Genomic DNA, 27573 nt, shown 5'->3' with positions numbered 1-27573 from the left:
AATAGGCTATAATCTTCAAATGACTTCTTCTTAATAACCAAGAGGCCCAGGGGCTTGATGTTAAGCTTGTAGCATGCTGGGGTGAAGGGCTACCAAGTTGAGTCAAATGAATGACCTTGACCTACACTCACATGGGTGAAACCGGCTTAAATCTGTAAACAATAATTTTGTGATAGCCAAGAGCCTCCAACACCTGATATTAGGCCAAAAGAATGCTGAAATGAAGGACTAGAAAATTTATTAATATGAATAAACCTAGCTTACTATGATATTTGAATAAAGAGGTATTCAGCATAGTATATGTAGAAATAACCTCAATCAATTTCAAAGTTGCTGTAGAGCCAGGTGATCGATACAGGCCCATTGGGCCTCTTGTAGATATATCTTTCTATTCATGATCGATCAATAAATGATCATAGATAGATTAAGAAATTATGACGATCGATCATGACCTTTATATTTATAGTGATTCCAAACATTAGTTGTAAAATTTTCAAATCAGCAAAAAAAATTGTAATACCTAACCATTTCCCTATTTGCTCGACATGAACTATTGTAATAGACACTAATACTGACTTTGAATTCTATTGATGATGTATCGGAATATTGTTCTGAGTAAATGGCTAAAGCAAAAAAAAACAAACAATTTCCCTTCTCTCCTTTGTAATCCACTGGGGAATACAAAAAAAAAAAGGGATTTTCCTGATACAAGTGTGAATTATTCCCCTTTTCCTCCAAGATTAAAAATATTGGGGTGAGGAAATTCCCATCAAATCCTGAAGATTTACAAGTGATTGAGTGAATTCCCATTTTTCGAGGAAATAGGTCCAAATTTAGATATTGTTCGACTGCAATGAAATTTGGTATGTAGGTACTTCATGGGACACCAGTTACTCTTGTAACCTCACATTAACTTTTTTAACAAAACGGCCACCATTTTCTGGCCTCTGATTGGTCTAAATTTAGATATTGTCCGATTTTAAAGACATTTGATATTTAGCTACATTAAGGGACACCGGTCCCTTCCGCAACATCATTTCACATTTTAACAAAATGGTCGCCATTTCTTGGCCTCTGATTGGTCCAAATAAAGATATTGTCCAATTTTAACAACATTTGATATGTAGCTACATCATGGAACAACGGTCCCTCTCGCAACATCATTTCACATTTTACTAAAATGGTCGCCATTTTCCGGCCTCTTATTGGTCTTAATTTAAATATTGTCTGACTTTGATGAAATTTGGTATGTAAGCACATCTATGGACAGTGGTCACTCTTGTAACCTCAAATTCACATTTAAAGAAAATGGCCACCTTTAACTGGCCTGTGATTGGCCCAAAGTTAGATAGTCGGATTTTGATGAAATTTGAAAAGGATACCGGTACAAAATGGTACACTCTTTACTCTTGTCACCTCACTAACATTTTTTACAAAATGACATTTACTGACCTCTGATTGGTGCAATTTTAGGTATTGTCCGTGTTCAATAAAATTTGGTAAGGTACATGGTCCAATTTAAGATATTGTCTGATTTTTAGCCCACCATCATCAGATGGTGGGCTATTCAAATCGCCCTGCGTCCGTGGTCCGTGGTCCGTCCGTAAACAATTCTTGTTATCGCTATTTCTCAGAAAGTACTGAAGGGATCTTTCTCAAATTTCATATGTAGGTTTCCCTTGGTGCCTAGTTATGCATATTGCGTTTTGAGACCAATCGGAAAACAACATGGCCGACAGGCAGCCATCTTGGATTTTCACAATTGAAGTTTGTTATCGCTATTTCTGAGAAAGTACTGAAGGGATCTTTCTCAAATTTCATATGAAGGTTCCCCTTGGTGCCTAGTTATGCATATTGCGTTTTGAGACCAATCTGAAAACAACATGGCCGACAGGCAGCCATCTTGGATTTTGACAATTGAAGTTTGTTATCGCTATTTCTGAGAAAGTACTGAAGGGATCTTTCTCAAATTTCATATGAAGGTTCCCCTTGGTGCCTAGTTATGCATATTGCGTTTTGAGACCAATCTGAAAACAACATGGCCGACAGGCAGCCATCTTGGATTTTGACAATTGAAGTTTGTTATCGCTATTTCTGAGAAAGTGCTGAAGGGATCTTTCTCAAATTTCATATGAAGGTTCCCCTTGGTGCCTAGTTATGCATATTGCGATTTGAGACCAATCGGAAAACAACATGGCCGACAGGCAGCCATCTTGGATTTTGACAATTGAAGATTTTTATCGCTATTTCTGAGAAAGTACTGAAGGGATCTTTCTCAAATTTCATATGAAGGTTCCCCTTGGTGCATAGTTATGCATATTGCGTTTTGAGACCAATCCGAAAACAACATGGCCGACAGGCAGCCATCTTGGATTTTGACAATTGAAGTTTGTTATCGCTATTTCTGAGAAAGTGCTGAAGGGATCTTTCTAAAATTTCATATGAAGGTTCCCCTTGGTGCCTAGTTATGCATATTGCGTTTTGAGACCAATCTGAAAACAACATGGCCGACAGGCAGCCATCTTGGATTTTGACAATTGAAGTTTGTTATCGCTATTTCTGAGAAAGTGCTGAAGGGATCTTTCTCAAATTTCATATGAAGGTTCCCCTTGGTGCCTAGTTATGCATATTGCGATTTGAGACCAATCGGAAAACAACATGGCCGACAGGCAGCCATCTTGGATTTTGACAATTGAAGATTTTTATCGCTATTTCTGAGAAAGTACTGAAGGGATCTTTCTCAAATTTCATATGAAGGTTCCCCTTGGTGCATAGTTATGCATATTGCGTTTTGAGACCAATCCGAAAACAACATGGCCGACAGGCAGCCATCTTGGATTTTGACAATTGAAGTTTGTTATCGCTATTTCTGAGAAAGTGCTGAAGGGATCTTTCTAAAATTTCATATGAAGGTTCCCCTTGGTGCCTAGTTATGCATATTTCATTTTGAGACCAATCGGAAAACAACATGGCCGACAGGCAGCCATCTTGGATTTTGACAATTGAAGTTTGTTATCGCTATTTCTGAGAAAGTACTTAAGGGATCTTTCTCAAATTTCATATGTAGGTTCCCCTTGGTGCCTAGTTATGCATATTGCGATTTGAGACCAATTGGAAAACAACATGGCCGACAGGCAGCCATCTTGGATTTTGACAATTGAAGTTTGTTATCACAATTTCTGAGAATGTACTGAATGGATCTTTCTGAAATTTCATATGTAGTTTTTCCTTGGTGCCTAGTTATGCATATTGCGTTTTGAGACCAATCTGAAAACAACATGGCCGACAGGCAGCCATCTTGGATTTTGACAATTGAAGTTTGTTATCACTATTTCTGAGAAAGTATATAAGGGATCTTTCTCAAATTTCATATGAAGGTTCCACTTGGTGCCTAGTTATACATATTGCGTTTTGAGACCAATCCGAAAACAACATGGCCGACAGGCAGCCATCTTGGATTTTGACAATTGAAGTTTGTTATCACTATTTCTGAGAAAGTATTTAAGGGATCTTTCTCAAATTTCATATGTTAGTTTCCCTTGGTGCTTAGTTATGCATATTGCATTTTGAGACCAATCTGAAAATAACATGGCCGACAGGCAGCCATCTTGGATTTTGACAATTGAAGATTTTTATCGCTATTTCTGAGAAAGTACTGAATGGATCTTTCTCAAATTTCATAAGTAGGTTCCCCTTGGACCCTTGTATTGCATTTTTGGACCAGTCTGTCCTGAAAACAACCTGGCAAACAAACAGCCATTATCGTTAAATCTCAAATTTCTTATATAGCTAGGATTCCCTTGTTTGAAAAGTACTGGATGGATGTCTCAATTTGCACAGATTAGTAAAATGAAGGGAAAAGTAGAGAAAAGATCAATCTGACATGGAACCTATGAAGATCATTCAATGGTGGGCGCCAAGATCCCTCTGGGATCTCTTGTTATAAAATTTGATATGTTGGTGTATTAGGCGACTGCAAATTACAACTTGATGGATTTGGTTGCATTGTGACCAACACAGAGTCTTCTTATTGGTCGAAATTTATATATTAAGTGGTTTTGATGAAAACCACTCTGAATCAGAGTTATCGCCCCTTACTACGCTTCATTCTTTCTGTGACATCCTTCAGGTGTCACCCCACTAGTAAAGAATGGAGTGTAGTAAGGGGCGATAACTCAGTTATCGTTCCTTGCGGAGCGAAATGAAAGTATTGGCTAATTCACCCATTTTGCCGGCTATTGTAGCGATTTGAGGGTGGAAAAAATGGCACATACAATCTCTATGTTTTTTTGAACCATTGTAAAACTCGACTCGATCTAGTTTTTTGAACCATTGTAAAACTCGACTCGATCTAGGTCTGGATGTGTGTGGTATCCCTGTGGAAATTGTTATTTATGAGATATTTTGGGTCAAACATGCCAAAATCGTCATTTTGACCGGTAGCTTCTGTTTAACCGGTCCTTAAAAATCAGCGTTTCAATCCAAAAATCTGAAACTCCAAACATAACAAGAAGAGATAGTTTTGAAGAAAGGCGTATCTTTAGTTTTTCTATATCTTTCATAGAACGGCCACAATAGGGTTTTGAAAAAGGGTCGTATTTTATCGAGAGGTGGCGGATGTTACGTCACCAGTCACCTAAATATCCAATCAGTAGGCCCGGATGCATTCACCTTCCTATTAAATCTTCTGCCCAAACGGGAAAAACCCACAATCTATTTTTGATTTGGTTCTGTGGTCCCTAGAAGCCCTGATTTTGACATCATAATGATATACATGACATTTGTTTTTATCTTTGATCGTATATGTAATTATTTATCGATTAGAATACCGCGAGTACATCTGTTACTAAGATGAACTTAGGGTTGATTGTTTGGTTGTTTTATCACCACGTGTATATATTGCAATCAGGATCGTTTTGAGGCTGGGTCTCCTTATAGTAGTGGGTGACTACCTCACTGAACAACAACACACGAGAGACTCTAACGTATGCTTGCATATATGCCAATTGATGTCTCATAATCAATTAATGTGTCATATTCCAGAAAACTGAAGAATTATGAAAATTATTACGGTGGTAACCCTCAAACCTTCAATTTCTTCGCGCCAGTATTAATATTCAAAAGTATTTGAGAGTTTTAAATGTCGCGCGAATAAATTAAGTGCAAGTGAGAAAATTAAGTGAAAGTGAGGAAATTAAGAGCAAGTGAAGGTATTTATGCTAAAGGAAAGAAAATAAAGGTTTTTGGGGTTACCAGTGTTAGGATAACCAATAATCTATTTAGTGCCCAAGTTAAAAAAAAATGACACAAATGTTCTTCAATGTCATGGGGTTTGCAACTGATCTTTTATTTTCCGATCGGTCAGCCAAGAGGGCCGCCACAGACTTATTTGCCTCTGACTGGTGAAAATTTAGATATTGTTTGATTTCGATTACCATTGGTATATGGTATATATTGGTATTAGGGGACTGCGAATTCCATTGCATGGGTATCATTGCCATATCAAGGCTTCTGATTTGTCGAAGTTTAGACAATGGATTTGGATGCAAAATGGTACATTTTTGTAAATAGGGGAATTTGAATTCAACCACATGGGATTCATTGCCATAGCAACTACATTGAGGAATTCAATCGGTCAAATTTTAGATGCAAATTCAACCTCACGGATTTTCTTGCCATATAACCACGCTGATGCTTCTTATTGGTCGAAATATTGACATTGAACGATTTTGATGTAAACCAGGACTCGTGCATGGAACCTCTGAACTCAAGACGGACATTTCTGTATCACCATCAGCATTTATTTTTTTCTGTCTTTCGTGCTCATCCACAGTTATCTTCCCTAACTACACTTCATTCATTCTGTGACACTCCTTTAGGTGTCACCCCACTAGTACTATCTGAAATTGCTTTCTTTCTGTGGGCAGATATATCTTCATTCGAGAGTAAGAGTTTGGATGCTAGCTTTTGTCCATTCGGCTTTACTTTACATTAATTTTGGTTACATTATTTGTGTTGAAGATGATAAATACGAACATTTAGCAAATCAACTAAACTATGCGACAGTATACATGAGCAAAGTCGTATAGTCAAAGTATCGTTTCTCATGAAAAAAATTCTGGAGGCCTATCGTTATAACCGAACAGCTTGCAGTCTGGTAAAAGATATTCTCGAAACTCTTCCAGAAGCTTTCTGTCCAAGGTCTTATACAAATTGAGAAATGCCCCGTGTTTATACTCGAATACCCGTGACGGATCACTGGCCTCCACTGCCTCTCGGTGCAATATCTCCCAGGTAACATTTCGAGAGCTAGGCATTGGAACATCCGGGTTAATAATGCCCCTAAGTTGGAGAGTTTTCCACGCTCTACCATACATCTCCGGCAATGTCATGCAGTGTGACAATGCCTTTCCAGTCATGAACACTTTGAATGTATTCCGTATCTCTTCACCCATGAAATCCTTGATTTCCATGGTGATTGTTCTGTTACGAAATATACCAGTTTGTTTAAAAATCGCTGTGATATCTTCTTGGAAATTCTCCATTCTGCCTATGAAGTCGTATTTGACCGCACATGGCGAACAGTGTATGTATATGGGTGTAAAATGATGATCAATGCTTTGAATTTTATTCTTCCGTTTCATTTCCAAAATGTATTGGATGAATTCCGTAAATGTCACATCATGGCCACAAGTTAAGGCTTCAACACTTGCGTTTTTTCTGGTCATTCTTACGATTTGTCGTCCAAGTGTTTCGATGTAATAGCTATTTATTACAAACAGTTTGTCTAAATAGCCAGACACAGCACGCTCATAAGGTTCTCGAACAAACAGAGCAGTTGTTGCTGACTGTAAAATACGTCTTGTTTTGTTGATGTGGAGACGTTCCAACGATGGTAAAGTTTCCTGATGAACTTTGTAGGGATCTATAGAATACAAATCCGAAATATTAACGTGCGTTAACAAATGGAAAACCCGTCGCCAAAATGTGCAGCCTATCTTCTGTACCATACAGAAGACAAAGTCGTGTTTAGAATCGTAGAGAAGATATTGTCCTTTTAAGGATACAAGTGTTCCGCTTTGCTTGAATTTGGGCATAGAGTCGCAGGTTTTCCTGAGATGGTTTCGCCTGTCCTCAAAACTATCCCATCGTATCTGTTTCTAAGAAGAAGACAAAATAAATAACGCAATATAAGGCAGTTACAATACGTTGTATCATACTTTGATTAATTTAATTTTCAAAAAGTCATAATGATTTGATTTATTTTGATTAACCAATTACAACAGAGCAATTATTATATCACATTTACAATTTAACAAAATTTAACAATTTAATATGAATCTATTTTATCAAACGATATTTCATTCACACTTATTTTGCCTTTGCTGTAGTCATATTGACGACGTTTATCTTTGTAGAATTGACATAAATTAACATATACAGTTTTTTATCCGTACCGTATGTTTCTGCATCATTAATTAGCTTAAACATACCCAAGAATTTGCGCGTATTCATGACGTTGGTATTTACACCAAAATACCAAAAAGCCAGAACGGCGGTCAGTGGAAGAATTAAGCCACGCTTCAATAGTACGCGGAATATGATTGATTTTGTCATTCTGAAAGAGAGATAAAAATAGCCAGAGTCATGTGACGACAAGGATGTCAAGAGGACAGTGATTTGACGACAAGTGTCAGGGAGACACTTACAATAAGTCATTTGACGACAAGTGTCAAGGAGACACCAACAATCAGTGATTTGACGACAAATGTCAAGGAGACGGTAGAAAGGAAAGAAGAAAAACAGCCACCCTGAAATGGATGAAATATCTTTAAATCAGGCAATGAAACTATATAATCTGCTGACTATCTAAATCAGCTATGTATGTACAGATATACTGATATACTGACATGTATAAGTATGTACACATATCGTGACATGTATAAGTATGTACACATATCGTGACATGTATAAGTATGTACACATATCGTGAGATGTATAAGTATGTACACAAATCGTAACATGTATAAGTATGTACAAATATCGTGACATGTATAAGTATGTACACATATCGTGACATGTATAAGTATGTACACAAATCGTGACATGTATAAGTATGTACACATATCGTGAGATGTATAAGTATGTACACATATCGTAACATGTATAAGTATGTACACATATCGTTAAATGTATGAGTATGCACACAAATCGTGACATGTATAAGTATGTACAAATATCGTGAGATGTATAAGTATGCACACAAATCGTGACATGTATAAGTATGTACAAATATCGTGAGATGTATAAGTATGTACACATATCGTAACATGTATAAGTATGTACACATATCGTTACATGTATGAGTATGCACACAAATCGTGACATGTATAAGTATGTACAAATATCGTGAGATGTATAAGTATGTACACATATCGTAACATGTATAAGAATGTACACATATCGTTACATGTATAAGTATGTACACATATCGTTACATGTATGAGTATGCACACAAATCGTGACATGTATAAGTATGTACAAATATCGTGAGATGTATAAGTATGTACACATATCGTAACATGTATAAGTATGTACACATATCGTTACATGTATGAGTATGCACACAAATCGTGACATGTATAAGTATGTACAAATATCGTGAGATGTATAAGTATGCACACAAATCGTGACATGTATAAGTATGTACAAATATCGTGACATGTATAAGTATGTACACATATCGTTACATGTATGAGTATGTACACATATCATGACATGTATAAGTATGCACACATATCGTGACATGTATAAGTATGTACAGATATACTGACATGTATAAGTATGTACACATATCGTGACATGTATAAGTGTGTATACATATACTGACATGTAAAAGTATGTACACAAATCGTGACATGTATAATTATAAACATATAATGACATTTATAGGTATGTACACAGATCGTGACATGTATAAGTATGTACAAATATCGTGAGATGTATAAGTATGTACACATATCGTAACATGTATAAGTATGTACACATATCGTTACATGTATGAGTATGTACACATATCATGACATGTATAAGTATGCACACATATCGTGACATGTATAAGTATGTACAGATATACTAACATGTATAAGTATGTACACATATCGTGACATGTATAAGTGTGTATACATATACTGACATGTAAAAGTATGTACACAAATCGTGACATGTATAATTATAAACATATAATGACATTTATAGGTATGTACACAGATCGTGACATGTAAGTATGTACAAATATCGTGACATGTATACGTATGTACAAATATCGTGACACGTTTAAGTATGTACACATATCGTGAATGTATAAGTATGTACAAATATCGTGAGATGTATAAGTATGTACACATATCGTGACACGTATAAGTATGTACACATATCGTGACATGTATAAGTATGTACAAATATATTGACATGTATACGTATGTACAGATATCATGACATGTATAAGTGTGTACACATATCGTGACATGTATAAGTATGTACAAATATCGTGAGATGTATAATTATGTACACATATCGTGACACGTATAAGTATGTACAAATATCGTGACATGTATACGTATGTACAAATATCGTGACATGTATAAGTGTGTGCACATATCGTGACATGTATAAGTATGTACAAATATCGTGAGATGTATAAGTATGCACACATATCGTGACATGTATAAGTATGTACACATATCGTGACACGTATAAGTATGTACACATATCGTGACATGTATAAGTATGTACAAATATCGTGACATGTATAAGTATGTACACAAATCGTGACATATATAAGTATGTACACATATCGTGACATGTATACGTATGTACACATATCATGACATGTATACGTATGTACACATATCGTGACATGTATAAGTATGTACACATATCATGACATGTATAAGTATGTACACATATCATGACATGTATAAGTATATACACATATCGTGATATGTATAAGTATTACACATACTGACATGTATAAGTATGTACACATATCGTGGCATGTATAAGTATGTACACAAATCGTGACATGTATAAGTATGTACACATATCGTGACATGTATAAGTATATACACATATCGTTACAAGTATAAGAATGTACAAATATCGTGACATGTATAAGTATGTACAAATATCGTTACATGTATAAGTATGTACACATATCGTTACATGTATAAGAATGTACAAATATCGTGACATGTATAAGTATGTACACATATCGTTACATGTATACGTATGTACAAATATCGTGACACGTTTAAGTATGTACACATATCGTGACATGTATAAGTATGTACAAATATCTTGACATGTATACGTATGTACAGATATCATGACATGTATAAGTGTGTACACATATCGTGACATGTATAAGTATGTACAAATATCGTGAGATGTATAATTATGTACACATATCGTGACATGTATAAGTATGTACAAATATCGTGACATGTATAAGTATGTACACATATCGTGACATGTATAATTATGTACACATATCGTGACACGTATAAGTATGTACAAATATCGTGACATGTATAAGTGTGTACACATATCGTGACATGTATAAGTATGTACAAATATCGTGAGATGTATAAGTATGTACACATATCGTGACATGTATAAGTATATACACATATCGTGACACGTATAAGAATGTACACATATCGTGACATGTATAAGTATGTACACATATCGTGACATGTATAAGTATGTACACATATCGTTACATGTATGAGTATGTACACATATCATGACATGTATAAGTATGTACACATATCGTGACATGTATAAGTATGTACACAAATCGTGACATATATAAGTATGTACACATATCGTGACATGTATACGTATGTACACATATCATGACATGTATAAGTATGTACACATATCGTGACATGTATAAGTATGTACACATATCATGACATGTATAAGTATGTACACATATCGTTACATGTATAAGTATGTACACATATCGTGACATGTATAAGTATGTACACATATCGTGACATGTATAAGTGTGTACACATATCGTGACATGTATAAGTATGTACACATATCGTGACATGTATAAGAATGTACAAATATCACGACATGTATAAGTATGTACACATATCGTGACATGTATAAGTGTGTACACATATCGTGACATGTATAAGTATGTACACATATCGTGACATGTATAAGAATGTACAAATATGACATGTATAATTATGTACAAATATCATGACATGTATAATTATGTACAAATATCGTGACATGTACAATTATGTACACATATCGTGACATGTATACGTATGTACACATATCGAGACATGTAAAACTGTGTACACATATCGTGACATGTATAAGTATGTACACATATCGTGACATGTATAATTATGTACACATATCGTGACACGTATAAGTATGTACAAATATCGTGACATGTATAAGTGTGTACACATATCGTGACATGTATAAGTATGTACAAATATCGTGAGATGTATAAGTATGTACACATATCGTGACATGAATAAGTATATACACATATCGTGACACGTATAAGAATGTACACATATCGTGACATGTATAAGTATGTACACATATCGTGACATGTATAAGTATGTACACATATCGTTACATGTATGAGTATGTACACATATCATGACATGTATAAGTATGTACACATATCGTGACATGTATAGGTATGTACACAAATCGTGACATATATAAGTATGTACACATATCGTGACATGTATACGTATGTACACATATCGTGACATGTATAAGTATGTACACATATCATGACATGTATAAGTATGTACACATATCGTTACATGTATAAGTATGTACACATATCGTGACATGTATAAGTATGTACACATATCGTGACATGTATAAGTGTGTACACATATCGTGACATGTATAAGTATGTACACATATCGTGACATGTATAAGAATGTACAAATATCACGACATGTATAAGTATGTACACATATCGTGACATGTATAAGTGTGTACACATATCGTGACATGTATAAGAATGTACAAATATGACATGTATAATTATGTACAAATATCATGACATGTATAATTATGTACAAATATCGTGACATGTACAATTATGTACACATATCGTGACATGTATACGTATGTACACATATCGAGACATGTAAAACTGTGTACACATATCGTGACATGTATAAGTATGTACACATATCGTGACATGTATAAGTATATACACATATCGTGACATGTATAAGTATGTACACATATCGTGACATGTACAATTATGTACACATATCGTGACATGTATACGTATGTACACATATCGTGACATGTATAAGTATGTACACATATCGAGACATGTAAAACTGTGTACACATATCGTGTCATGTATAAGTATATACACATATCGTGACATGTATACGTATGTACACATATCGAGACATGTAAAACTGTGTACACATATCGAGACATGTAAAATTGTGTACACATATCGTGTCATGTATAAGTATGTACACATATCGTGACCTGTATAAGTGTGTACACATATCGTGACATGTATAAGTATGCACACATATCGTGACATGTATACGTATGTACACATATCGAGACATGTAAAACTGTACACATATCGAGACATGTAAAATTGTGTACACATATCGTGTCATGTATAAGTATGTACACATATCGTGACCTGTATAAGTGTGTACACATATCGTGACATGTATAAGTATTTACAAATATCGTGACATGTATAAGTATGTACACATATCGTGACATGTATACGTATGTACACATATCGTGACCTGTATAAGTGTGTACACATATCGTGACATGTATACGTATGTACACATATCGAGACATGTAAAACTGTGTACACATATCGAGACATGTTAAGTATGTGCACATATCATGACATGTATAATTAAAAATATATAATGACATGTATAAGTATATACACATATCGTTACAAGTATAAGAATGTACAAATATCGTGACATGTATAAGTATGTACAAATATCGTTACATGTATAAGTATGTACACATATCGTTACATGTATACGTATGTACAAATATCGTGACACGTTTAAGTATGTACACATATCGTGACATGTATAAGTATGTACAAATATCGTGAGGTGTATAAGTATGTACACATATCGTGACACGTATAAGTATGTACACATATCGTGACATGTATAAGTATGTACAAATATCGTGACATGTATAAGTATGTACAAATATCGTGACATGTATAATTATGTACACATATCGTGACACGTATAAGTATGTACAAATATCGTGACATGTATAAGTGTGTACACATATCGTGACATGTATAAGTATGTACAAATATCGTGAGATGTATAAGTATGTACACATATCGTGACATGTATAAGTATATACACATATCGTGACACGTATAAGTATGTACACATATCGTGACATGTATAAGTATGTACACATATCGTGACATGTATAAGTATGTACACATATCGTTACATGTATGAGTATGTACACATATCATGACATGTATAAGTATGTACACATATCGTGACATGTATAAGTATGTACACAAATCGTGACATATATAAGTATGTACACATATCGTGACATGTATAAGTATGTACACATATCATGACATGTATAAGTATGTACACATATCGTTACATGTATAAGTATGTACACATATCGTTACATGTATAAGTATGTACACATATCGTGACATGTATAAGTATGTACACATATCGTGACATGTATAAGTGTGTACACATATCGTGACATGTATAAGTATGTACACATATCGTGACATGTATAAGAATGTACAAATATCACGACATGTATAAGTATGTACACATATCGTGACATGTATAAGTGTGTACACATATCGTGACATGTATAAGTATGTACACATATCGTGACATGTATAAGAATGTACAAATATCATGACATGTATAATTATGTACAAATATCATGACATGTATAATTATGTACAAATATCGTGACATGTACAATTATGTACACATATCGTGACATGTATACGTATGTACACATATCGAGACATGTAAAACTGTGTACACATATCGTGACATGTATAAGTATGTACACATATCGTGACATGTATAAGTATATACACATATCGTGACATGTATAAGTATGTACACATATCGTGACATGTACAATTATGTACACATATCGTGACATGTAAACGTATGTACACATATCGTGACATGTATAAGTATGTACACATATCGAGACATGTAAAACTGTGTACACATATCGTGTCATGTATAAGTATATACACATATCGTGACATGTATACGTATGTACACATATCGAGACATGTAAAACTGTGTACACATATCGAGACATGTAAAACTGTGTACACATATCGAGACATGTAAAATTGTGTACACATATCGTGTCATGTATAAGTATGTACACATATCGTGACCTGTATAAGTGTGTACACATATCGTGACATGTATAAGTATGCACACATATCGTGACATGTATACGTATGTACACATATCGAGACATGTAAAACTGTACACATATCGAGACATGTAAAATTGTGTACACATATCGTGTCATGTATAAGTATGTACACATATCGTGACCTGTATAAGTGTGTACACATATCGTGACATGTATAAGTATTTACAAATATCGTGACATGTATAAGTATGTACACATATCGTGACATGTATACGTATGTACACATATCGTGACCTGTATAAGTGTGTACACATATCGTGACATGTATACGTATGTACACATATCGAGACATGTAAAACTGTGTACACATATCGAGACATGTTAAGTATGTGCACATATCATGACATGTATAATTAAAAATATATAATGACATGTATAAGTGTGTACACATATCGTGACATGTATAATTATAATCATATAATGACACGTATAAGTGTGTACACATATCGTGACATGTAAAAGTATATACACATATCGTGACATGTATAAGTATGTACACAAATCGTGACATGTATAAGTATGTACACATATCGTGACATGTATAAGTATGTACACATATCGTGACATGTAAAAGTATATACACATATCGTGACATGTATAAGTATGTACACAAATCGTGACATGTATAAGTATGTACAAATATCGTGACATGTATAATTATGTACACATATCGTGACACGTATAAGTATGTACAAATATCGTGACATGTATAAGTGTGTACACATATCGTGACATGTATAAGTATGTACAAATATCGTGAGATGTATAAGTATGTACACATATCGTGACATGTATAAGTATATACACATATCGTGACACGTATAAGTATGTACACATATCGTGACATGTATAAGTATGTACACATATCGTGACATGTATAAGTATGTACACATATCGTTACATGTATGAGTATGTACACATATCATGACATGTATAAGTATGTACACATATCGTGACATGTATAAGTATGTACACAAATCGTGACATATATAAGTATGTACACATATCGTGACATGTATAAGTATGTACACATATCATGACATGTATAAGTATGTACACATATCGTTACATGTATAAGTATGTACACATATCGTTACATGTATAAGTATGTACACATATCGTGACATGTATAAGTATGTACACATATCGTGACATGTATAAGTGTGTACACATATCGTGACATGTATAAGTATGTACACATATCGTGACATGTATAAGAATGTACAAATATCACGACATGTATAAGTATGTACACATATCGTGACATGTATAAGTGTGTACACATATCGTGACATGTATAAGTATGTACACATATCGTGACATGTATAAGAATGTACAAATATCATGACATGTATAATTATGTACAAATATCATGACATGTATAATTATGTACAAATATCGTGACATGTACAATTATGTACACATATCGTGACATGTATACGTATGTACACATATCGAGACATGTAAAACTGTGTACACATATCGTGACATGTATAAGTATGTACACATATCGTGACATGTATAAGTATATACACATATCGTGACATGTATAAGTATGTACACATATCGTGACATGTACAATTATGTACACATATCGTGACATGTAAACGTATGTACACATATCGTGACATGTATAAGTATGTACACATATCGAGACATGTAAAACTGTGTACACATATCGTGTCATGTATAAGTATATACACATATCGTGACATGTATACGTATGTACACATATCGAGACATGTAAAACTGTGTACACATATCGAGACATGTAAAACTGTGTACACATATCGAGACATGTAAAATTGTGTACACATATCGTGTCATGTATAAGTATGTACACATATCGTGACCTGTATAAGTGTGTACACATATCGTGACATGTATAAGTATGCACACATATCGTGACATGTATACGTATGTACACATATCGAGACATGTAAAACTGTACACATATCGAGACATGTAAAATTGTGTACACATATCGTGTCATGTATAAGTATGTACACATATCGTGACCTGTATAAGTGTGTACACATATCGTGACATGTATAAGTATTTACAAATATCGTGACATGTATAAGTATGTACACATATCGTGACATGTATACGTATGTACACATATCGTGACCTGTATAAGTGTGTACACATATCGTGACATGTATACGTATGTACACATATCGAGACATGTAAAACTGTGTACACATATCGAGACATGTTAAGTATGTGCACATATCATGACATGTATAATTAAAAATATATAATGACATGTATAAGTGTGTACACATATCGTGACATGTATAATTATAATCATATAATGACACGTATAAGTGTGTACACATATCGTGACATGTAAAAGTATATACACATATCGTGACATGTATAAGTATGTACACAAATCGTGACATGTATAAGTATGTACACATATCGTGACATGTATAAGTATGTACACATATCGTGACATGTAAAAGTATATACACATATCGTGACATGTATAAGTATGTACACAAATCGTGACATGTATAAGTATATACACATATCGTGACATGTATAAGTATATACACATATCGTGACATGTATAAGTATATACACATATCGTGTCATGTATAAGTATGTACACATATCGTGACATGTATACGTATGAACACATATCATGACATGTATAAGTATGTACACATATCGTGACATGTATAAGTATGTACACATATCATGACAAGTATAAGTATGTACACATATCATGACATGTATAATTATATACACATATCGTGATATGTATAAGTATTGCACATACTGACATGTATAAGTATGTACACATATCGTGGCATGTATAAGTATGTACACAAATCGTGACATGTATAAGTATGTACTCATATCGTGACATGTATAAGTATATACACATATCGTTACATGTATAAGAATGTACAAATATCGTGACATGTATAAGTATGTACACATATCGTGACATGTATAAGTATGTACACATATCGGGACATGTATAAGTATGTACAAATATCGTGACCTGTATAAGTGTGTACACATACCGTGACATGTATAAGTGTGTACACATATGAAATGTAGATCTCCGGTCAAAAAATCAAATACCGAAAAAAGCAAAGGACAATAAGTTTTTCAAAAATAGTAAAATTAAAAAGTTTTTATTCAAGGAAACACAGCTTCATATGGTAATCATAATACATACTGGAAATACAACTTTTCCTATCGTAAGTGTGTTAAAGATAAATCAAAAATCAAAATTCAAAACAATATAATGAAGACATTCGGAATATGGAAGTAAATGACTTATGATTCAGAACGAGGGCACGAATCATTGAAGTTTAGTGACAAAGTAATGAACCTATGACATTTTAAAACTCACTAGAGACATGTTTGGCGTATGGAATAAATGAAATAAATTCACATGAAAATCTTTTTGAACGGTGTGATAAAAATATAATAAAGAATTAGCAATAAAAAATTCGTAACATATTTACAAAGAACCGAAGGGGGGAAAAGTCTTTCTATAGTTCTTAAAATAGAATTGCTTCGTCTTGGTCTATTAATTCGCAATAAAATATTTTACTATTCACCTCCAATATGTCGGCTGTTTTAGGCATTCCATGATGGTATAGATAATGGATGTCTGTTTAACTGTATGTGCTTGTTACCAAAAACTTGGTATGATACAAATTTTAGATTCCATTTGGTATCATTTATTATGTGACATTGTTCCACGTTTTCAATGTAATATAATAGAATATTGACATTTATTTGTTAATATTAAGTCATATTTAAACTGAACAGGCTGTTAAGAAATTGGTTTGTTTATACACCTGTATTTACGATTTTTTTCTCCCCTCCCCCTTTTTAAATAAGATTTTCTTCTAGCCTTCCAGCAGAAAAAACCGATGGAACAATCTTTTGAATTATGAAGAAGCATCTAAATCAACATTTAAATACAATAAAAAAGAAAGTACTTACTTAGATTCCATATTTACAAAAAGTCAAAAAAAGGGGGGGGGGGGGGGGGGGGGGGGGGGGGGGGATTTGAGATCGAAACAAGGGAAATCCCCGAAATATATAAGCAATATATATATAAAATAATATTTAATTATACATAGAATGTGACTTGGTAGAAAGTAAACAAATTCAAAAGTATATACAAAAATAATTTCTTAACAACATCCTGTTTAAAATCCTGCTTAGATTTAACATGAGTTAAATTAACAAACAAATGTCAATAATCTTTTATATTACATTTAAAAGGTGAAACAACAATATAAAACAGGATACCAAAATCAGTTCGAAAATAAAGAAAGCTATTACAAAAAGTTACATCACAGCTATGCAGACACAAGATGATGAAGTATGAAAGTAATGTGTAATATGAGATAAAGTGGGGGACGTCATGATTAAGTAAAGATATATAATAAATGATACAAGTGAAACTGGGTGAAATAACTTTAAAAAAGACTGAGTGAAAAACAATTCATTAAAACATCTTGCATTATGAACTGATACTGGAGCTGTCTATCGTCAGACAGTTCATTGTATGATGCATGCAGAAATACAAAATACCATCAAATTTGACGGAAGTATAAACAAGGTACGTCAATAGGCGAAGTCTATGACAAGAGAATTGTAACAACAGGTCTTACAACAAAAGAACAATCTGAAATTGCTTTTTTTTCTGTGGGCAGAAATATCTTCATTCGAGAGTAAGAGTTTGGATGCTAGGTTTTGTCAGTAGCAATTAACAAAGTGATCCTATCACTGAGGTTAACTCCAACGCCCAAGTTTTTAAGGATTGTGCATAGCTATATCTACAAGCTAAGAATATCCTTCGTACTAAACTAAATATTTGGATCCGGACGTCAAGTTGTGATTTTATAGATTTTCACCCCGGAGTGAAAATGATGATTGTGATGTTTGCATATTACATATATCTTTCTTGATCAGACAATCTTTCTAGATTTCTTGACGAATTAAGACTAACCCACGCCTTAATATAGACAGGACACTGTTAAACGTAACGATATCAACTGATGAAAATATTGCTTTCCATTTCAAAAATGCGTGTTTTTAAAACAGCGTATAGGATCTCACATGATTCCCCCAACTTCAAATAAAAGGTCATTTCCATTCGGCTTTACTTTACATTAATTTTGGTTACAATATTTGTGTTGAAGATGATAAATACGAACATTTAGCAATCAACTATACTATGCGACAGTATACATGAGCAAAGTCGTATAGTCAAAGTATCGTTTCTCATGAAAATAATTCTGGAGGCCTATCGTTATAACCGAACAGCTTGCAGTCTGGTAAAAGATATTCTCGAAACTCTTCCAGAAGCTTTCTGTCCAAGGTCTTATACAAATTGACAAATGCCCCGTGTTTATACTCGGATACCCGTGACGGATCATTGGCCTCCACCGCCTCTCGGTGCAACATCTCCAAGGTAACATTTTGAGAGCTAGGCATTGGAACATCCGGGTTAATAATGCCCCTAAGTTGGAGAGTTTTCCACGCTCTACCATACATCTCCGGCAACGTCATGCAGTGTGACAATGCCTTTCTAGTCACCAACACTTCTTTGAATGTAATACGTATCTCATCACCCATGAAATCCTTGATTTCCATGGAGATTGTTCTGTTACGAAATATACCAGTTTGTTTAAAAATCGCTGTGGTATCTTCTTGGAAATTCTCCATTCTGCCTATGAAGTCGTATTTGACCGCACATGGCGAACAGTGTATGTATATGGGTGTAAAATGATGATCAATGCTTTCAATTTTATTCTTCCGTTTCATTTCCAAAATGTATTGGATGAATTCCGTAAATGTCACATCATGGCCACAAGTTAAGGCTTCAACACTTGCGTTTTTTCTGGTCATTCTTACGATTTGTCGTCCAAGTGTTTCCATGTAATAACTATTGATTGCAAACAGTTTGTCCAAATAGCCAGACACAGCACGCTCATAAGGTTCTCGAACAAACAGAGCAGTTGTTGCTGACTGTAAAATACGTCCTGTTTTGTTGATGTGGAGACGTTCCAATGATGGTAAAGTTTCCTGATGAACTTTGTAGTTATCTATAGAATACAAATCCGAAATATTATGCGTTAACAAATGGAAAACCCGTCGCCAAAATGTGCAGCCTATCTTCTGTACCATACAGAAGACAAAGTCGTGTTTAGAATCGTAGAGAAGATATTGTCCTTTTAAGGATACAAGTGTTCCGCTTTGCTTGAATTTGGGCATAGAGTCGCAGGTTTTCCTGAGATGGTTTCGCCTGTCCTCAAAACTATCCCATCGTATCTGTTTCTAAGAAGAAGACAAAAGAAATAACGCTATATAAGGCAGTTACAATACGTTGTATCATACTTTGATTAATTTAATTTTCAAAAAGTAATAATGATTTGATTTATTTTGATTAACCAATTACAACAGAGCAATTATTGAGTCAGCAGGATAATATAGAAAAGGAAATTGTCAATTGGTTTATTAGACATTTTTTCTGGAATAACCAGACCGGGAGATAAAAGTAGCAGCGCCAATGGCATTGTATTATCTATATGCGAACTACAAAATCTGATAACAATGTATGCATATTCTAAATTGTACACTGTGCAACGGTCCTCTATGAGCTCCGTGTAACCTTTCAGACAAGCTGTAGAAGCTAATAGAATTGATTTCAACGTTAAATATTGTAATTTTCATTTCAGATCTGGTTACCTTGTTTTTTTTTGTTTTTGTTTTTGTAAAGCTGTTGGTATATATGTATATGGATAATGGTTTTCAAAACACGACAATTTCCAAATTTCATGTATGTTGCAACTATGATGATGATGATGATGATGATGATGAATTCAAACAAACCTTTTCACTTGAATGCGAGTGTGTGATGTGATTCCCTGTCGCTGAAGAAAAAAATAGTAATGCCTTACAATTGTTTTTAAATCATCGCCTTGGATAGTATAGTGAATTTCGTATTTCGTGAATTTATGGATTATTAATTGATATCACATTTACAATTTAACAAAATTTAACAATTTAATATGAATCGATTTTATCAAACGACATTTCATTCATACTTATTTTGCCTTTGCTGTAGTCATATTGACGACGTTTATCTTTGTAGAATTGACATAAATTAACATATACAGTTTTTTATCCGTACCGTATGTTTCTGCATCATTAATTAGCTTAAACATACCCAAGCATTTGCGCGTATTCATGACGTTGGTATTTACACCAAAATACCAAAAAGCCAGAACGGCGGTCAGTGGAAGAATTAAGCCACGCTTCAATAGTACGCGGAATATGATTGATTTTGTCATTCTGAAAGAGAGATAAAAATAGCCAGAGTCATGTGACGACGAGGATGTCAAGAGGACAGTGATTTGACGACAAGTGTCAGGGAGACACTTACAATAAGTCATTTGACGACAAGTGTCAATAGACACTAACAATAAGTCATTTGACGACAAGTGTCAAGGAGACACCAACAATCAGTGATTTGACGACAAATGTCAAGGAGACGGTAGAAAGGAAAGAAGAAAAACAGCCACCCTGAAATGGATGAAATATCTATAAATCAAGCAATGAAACTGTATATTAACTGCTGACTATCTAAATCAGCTGATTGTTATAAAATAGACAAATGTCATCTTACATAATACATAAAGACAATATGTATATAAAGTTTACTGTGAATATTATTAAGGATCTACAAACAAAAGTGTCTTTATAAGCATCCCGGTGGCATTGAAGTCCGAAAAATAAATGTTTGCTTGTCAATTTAGCAGACAAAGAAATGCTTACCTTTAGTCGCAAACCCTTCATGGAATCTAGCAAAAAGTTATTCCACAATCTCCTTATCACAGTTTTTTCCTCCAAGTACAGATTCTTAATATGGAAAACTCGCCCCCAAATTTGATTTGTAATAGTCTCAATATGACTGGAAATAAATTTCAATCGTCATAAACTTTTCAGTACTCCATATAGTGTGATTGATAAGCACTACGCACATATTAATCTGGATTATTTCTTGAAATGAAACCTTTTAGTAAAGTATCTCGTTTTAATGTATTGGTTCGGAAGCTAACTTGCCAGCTAGTTATATGTCATTCCTACTGATTGGGTATTCAGACAAAGCTGAAGCTGTTTGTACACGATTGGCTAACTTACATACATGGCATGCGTATAAAAATAAAATCATGATAGTAAACAATATTTTTAAATATGGGCGTGTCGTCTGTTAGGCTTATGCAACGTTTGGGTCCCTTAATGGATATATGGTAGCGATCAACTAATTATGCAATATATGTTACAACCTTGTAACACTAATACAGGACGCTAATGGTGTAGTCCGACAAGATTGACCTGTTGAGTTGACCTGCTTGAATATTCAAAGAAGGTGATCCTACAGTAGGCATGTAAACCTGTTAATAAATGTCTCAGTTCATCGAGTACATAACGCACCTGTACAAATTATGGAGCAATCGGAACTCCTCGTCATTTCGTCAAAACTAGACTCGGACCAAAGTAGTAACCATTTTGGACTACTTTTGATCACATGACACAAAAAAATGGCGGCCCCCATGTTTCATTAAACGGCGAGATTCAGCGATCATCATAAATCGACATGATGTGAAAACGGTATTTAATGGGATGTCAAAAGTTTTCCACATAACGATTGTAGTATTTCGATATATTTCTCATATTTCGATCATTAGGAAGTCGCTGATTTACCTCCAAGTATATATTTTTCTAACATTCCCAAATGCTAATGTTATGTTTTGTCAACGTTGGTTCGAGTGTCAAGTAGGTTATTTCTGTTACTCAATACATATAAGTTCCCTAAATTTCTTAAATGGTTTCGACAGATCTCACCCTTGATTCTTTTATCTTTTAAGATTTACAGTGTATATATATATTTGTCATGACAGATCTGATAAAATATATGTACATCAATATATATATACAATGTATACATATGTATATACCAAATTTGGTTAATGGTAAGATATCTATAAACAGATCATTCCTGCCATCTCATTATGACAGCCACATTTTTATCAATTGCAAGATTTCCAGAACATCATGAGCACCTTCAAACATGATATTTTTCTAGATATATTTATATAATATGTAAAGACACCGAAATTTAAGACTCATAATATGGAGGAATAAACATACCTGAATGTTATGATATTTTAAGTATTTTTTATTGTTATACAGATGTAAATCACTAGCATATAAAGTACTTCTACAATATCAGAATTACATGTATGCAGGAATGTTTATGTTATAAATGCATATAAATTAAAATATAAAATCTAGACAAAAGTAAAATACAGAAAACGTGTAAACACGGCCGAGATAAGTTTTCGTGAAAGGCGTGTTCTCCTTTCTCTATCTTGAAAATCATAAAAAAGGAGTGACAGCAGTTATAGTCTGATTCATATTATACCAGACCCAGAATATCTGTACTGTTCTCCCACAGCTGGATTATAGTCTGATCCATATTATACCAGACCCAGAATATCTGTACTGTTCTCCCACAGCTGGATTATAGTCTGATTCATATTACACCAGACCCAGAATATCTGTACTGTTCCTCCACAGCTGGATTATAGTCTGATTCATATTATACCAGACCCAGAATATCTGTACTGTTCTCCCACAGCTGGATTATAGTCTGATCCATATTATACCAGACCCAGAATATCTGTACTGTTCTCCCACAGCTGGATTATAGTCTGATTCATAATATACCAGACCCAGAATATCTGTACTGTTCTCCCACAGCTGGATTATAGTCTGATCCATATTATACCAGACCCAGAATATCTGTACTGTTCTCCCACAGCTGGATTATAGTCTGATTCATATTATACCAGACCCAGAATATCTGTACTGTTCTCCCACAGCTGGATTATAGTCTGATTCATATTATACCAGACCCAGAATATCTGTACTGTTCTCCCACAGCTGGATTATAGTCTGATCCATATTATACCAGACCCAGAATATCTGTACTGTTCTCCCACAGCTGGATTATAGTCTGATTCATATTATACCAGACCCAGAATATCTGTACTGTTCTCCCACAGCTGGATTATAGTCTGATTCATATTATACCAGACCCAGAATATCTGTACTGTTCTCCCACAGCTGGATTATAGTCTGATTCATATTATACCAGACCCAGAATATCTGTACTGTTCTCCCACAGCTGGATTATAGTCTGATCCATATTATACCAGACCCAGAATATCTCTACTGTTCTCCCACAGCTGGATTATAGTCTGATCCATATTATACCAGACCCAGAATATCTGTACTGTTCTCCCACAGCTGGATTATAGTCTGATTCATATTATACCAGACCCAGAATATCTGTACTGTTCTCCCACAGCTGGATTATAGTCTGATTCATATTATACCAGACCCAGAATATCTGTACTGTTCTCCCACAGCTGGATTATAGTCTGATCCATATTATACCAGACCCAGAATATCTGTACTGTTCTCCCACAGCTGGATTATAGTCTGATTCATATCATACCAGACCCAGAATATCTGTACTGTTCTCCCACAGCTGGATTATAGTCTGATTCATATTATACCAGACCCAGAATATCTGTACTGTTCTCCCACAGCTGGATTATAGTCTGATTCATATTACATCAGACCCAGAATATCTGTACTGTTCTCCCACAGCTGGATTATAGTCTGATTCATATTACACCAGACCCAGAATATCTGTACTGTTCTCCCACAGCTGGATTATAGTCTGATTCATATTACACCAGACCCAGAATATCTGTACTGTTCTCCCACAGCTGGATTATGCACTCATACATTGTATACAGGGTCAGAATCACACCACTTTGATAAAGTCTATATTGTTTCAATATTATTAACAAATTTGCCATTATACTACTATTATATAACTTTCATCAGCATTCAACAGAACACAACCATGTGTCATCCACAAAGGTAAAATAGACCAGGATAGTTTTTTTAGGAATGTGGTTATTTTTGGAATATATCTTTATAATAAGCAAATAAAACTCATGTTTGAACATTATTTCAAATAATACAAAACCCTTATAAGAATGATGAAATAAAATATCAAACATAAAAATGGAAAGTTAACCCTGAAGCATATCAATTTGGTATGCTTCTAATTTTACATAATGATAGAGTATAAAGTTTACTAATGGTAAGTCATTATCCAGTTCTCCAAATGTTCTTCTATGTCTTCAGAAATGTTTTTTTTTCTAATCTTCTTGTGTTCCTGTTTGTTTAAAGGTAAGGGATTTGATTTTTGTATATGATTGCATCAATATACATACCAGATAAAAATAAAATATTGAGGTGATGGAAAATTGCCTCCTAGGCTGGTGAAGGAAAGCTTGGAATATAGCTCTTTATGAAAACCTGAACATTGACAAGTCAACTTTGCTTCATGCTACAGCTAAAACAAAATGTGTACCATTGGAAAACAAAAAAAAACAAAACTAGAAGTGACTTGACATTATAACAGTGACATTGACTGTTGGTACAGTGATATTGAACTCTGGTCAGCTGAACCAAGACTGAATTTTGTTAGAAAATAAACAAATATCATTTATTAAAACCTGGAGTAGGTCATTAACTGTTATTGTTACATATCATATATAATACAATCACTGATGGTATCACAGTTCACTCACCTTTTTGTTTCACTCCACCATCCAAGTGAAACAAATTCTGAAGAACGTTGAATTCTAGTCTTCTATCATATTATTTGCTTTTTAATTAAAATTTAATTAAATCAGAAGATTGTTCTAAACTACTTAAAGATTTCTGTTAATTATTCACCTATAAATACGATTGATAATGAAATTACCATTATTATTAAGCAATATCTATACAGAATGAGATATTTTCACAACTCTATACATGCAATTTCTTTAATCAACACAGTAAAGGACACTTATAATAAAGTTCAACAACATATTGCTTCTGGTAACGTTGACTGTTAAAGAAAAGTTTTAAGTAGAATGGAATAAATGGGGAAAAAATTAGTTAATTTATGAGTTGGCTATTTGGTTTTAAGTGCCAAGCACACTTAAACTACATGTATTACTATTACAACTATCATTGATATCATTTTTACACTTCACATGAATCACTCTTTTTGTACTTACTCCTAGCCCTTGACAAAACCAAACATACTTTATCTGGTCTACTCCCCACCTTTATTATTACCTAACCTCTCCTCTCTTTCACATTTTCCTGTCTGTCTTGTCAATAAAATGAAATATTTATTATCATTAATCTATTTTGAATATCATTTTGATATACAATAGACAATTCATTAGTTTATATGTTCTGATACTGTGCCCACAAGCAGATGTGAATGATGTTTGGCTGTGAAAGGTTGTGGGTCATAGTATGTGATGTGGAAGAATGAGACTGTAAGAACTGCCCCCCCCCCCCCCCCCCCCCCCCCCCCCATTTTTTTTTTTTTTTTTGGGGGCAAGTATGTATGCCATGGTAATACAACTTGCTGATGTATATTTTGATGAATACACAATGACATGTTGTTTTTATGCTTAGATTCAGTTTGTAATGAAAAAGAGTGTTAATGAGACTGATGATGAGGGTGAGGATGTTACAATAAGGTATCTTAACAGTATATGTCAGGATAGTACATTCACATGATGATGATGGTGATGATGAGATTGTTGGTTGTACATGTGAGAGTGGAGATGCTACATAAGAATTTGTCAACATTTGTGTTTATATATCTTTTATATGAAAATAAAGAATAAATTATATACACGTAAAAGTAATAATTCTCTAGTCCGCTGATGTCTTATTCAATTAAAAACTTTGCTTGATAAATTTGATTCATAGCGTTTTAACAAAATGCTCAAAACAAAGAATTTGACTTTTTAAGCTAGAGAGTTTGACAGTTACACAGTGGATCTATGTTTTAGAACACTCCCTGACGACTATAAAAAATGGTAATAA

The 27573-nt window shown here is 34.0% G+C and overlaps 2 protein-coding genes across 4 annotated transcripts; both read right to left on the bottom strand.

The window, feature by feature from the left end:
* Positions 1 to 5316: 5316 nt before the first annotated feature.
* Positions 5317 to 7971, bottom strand: LOC117318728 (carbohydrate sulfotransferase 11-like). Its single transcript, XM_033873685.1, has 2 exons — positions 7494 to 7971; positions 5317 to 7160 (listed from the first exon to the last, which is right to left on the bottom strand). Exon 2 carries the CDS (start codon positions 7095 to 7097, stop codon positions 6105 to 6107), a length of 993 nt encoding a protein of 330 aa, XP_033729576.1. The 5' UTR covers positions 7098 to 7160; positions 7494 to 7971; the 3' UTR covers positions 5317 to 6104.
* Positions 7972 to 17672: 9701 nt separating this feature from the next.
* Positions 17673 to 22625, bottom strand: LOC117318723 (carbohydrate sulfotransferase 11-like). Of its 3 annotated transcripts, XM_033873677.1 has the most exons (4): positions 22366 to 22624; positions 21758 to 21882; positions 21421 to 21461; positions 17673 to 20865 (listed from the first exon to the last, which is right to left on the bottom strand). In XM_033873677.1, exons 2-4 carry the CDS (start codon positions 21879 to 21881, stop codon positions 19810 to 19812), a joined length of 1221 nt encoding a protein of 406 aa, XP_033729568.1. In that variant the 5' UTR covers position 21882; positions 22366 to 22624; the 3' UTR covers positions 17673 to 19809. The 3 variants fall into 3 exon arrangements, with proteins under 3 accessions (XP_033729568.1, XP_033729570.1, XP_033729569.1); XM_033873679.1 differs by lacking the exon at positions 21758 to 21882 and having other exon boundaries at positions 22366 to 22621; XM_033873678.1 differs by lacking the exons at positions 21421 to 21461; positions 21758 to 21882 and having other exon boundaries at positions 22366 to 22625.
* Between the last annotated feature and the right edge of the window lie 4948 nt (positions 22626 to 27573).

The sequence above is a fragment of the Pecten maximus genome, unplaced genomic scaffold, assembly GCF_902652985.1.
Source record: "Pecten maximus unplaced genomic scaffold, xPecMax1.1, whole genome shotgun sequence".
NCBI lineage: Eukaryota > Metazoa > Mollusca > Bivalvia > Pectinida > Pectinidae > Pecten > Pecten maximus.
Note: the sequence above shows the minus strand (reverse complement) of the source record. Positions and strands in the feature narration are given on the sequence as shown.

Excerpts from the sequence above, each read along its gene's own strand:
- LOC117318728 (XM_033873685.1), bottom strand. The coding sequence starts at position 7,097 with ATGCCCAAATTCAAGCAAAGCGGAACACTTGTATCCTTAAAAGGACAA.
- LOC117318723 (XM_033873677.1), bottom strand. The coding sequence starts at position 21,881 with ATGACAAAATCAATCATATTCCGCGTACTATTGAAGCGTGGCTTAATT. Across the intron at positions 21,462-21,757 it reads GAATACGCGCAAATGCTTGG|CGACAGGGAATCACATCACA; the intron begins GTATGTTTAAGC and ends TTTTTTCTTCAG. Across the intron at positions 20,866-21,420 it reads ACTCGCATTCAAGTGAAAAG|AAACAGATACGATGGGATAG; the intron begins GTTTGTTTGAAT and ends TCTTCTTCTTAG.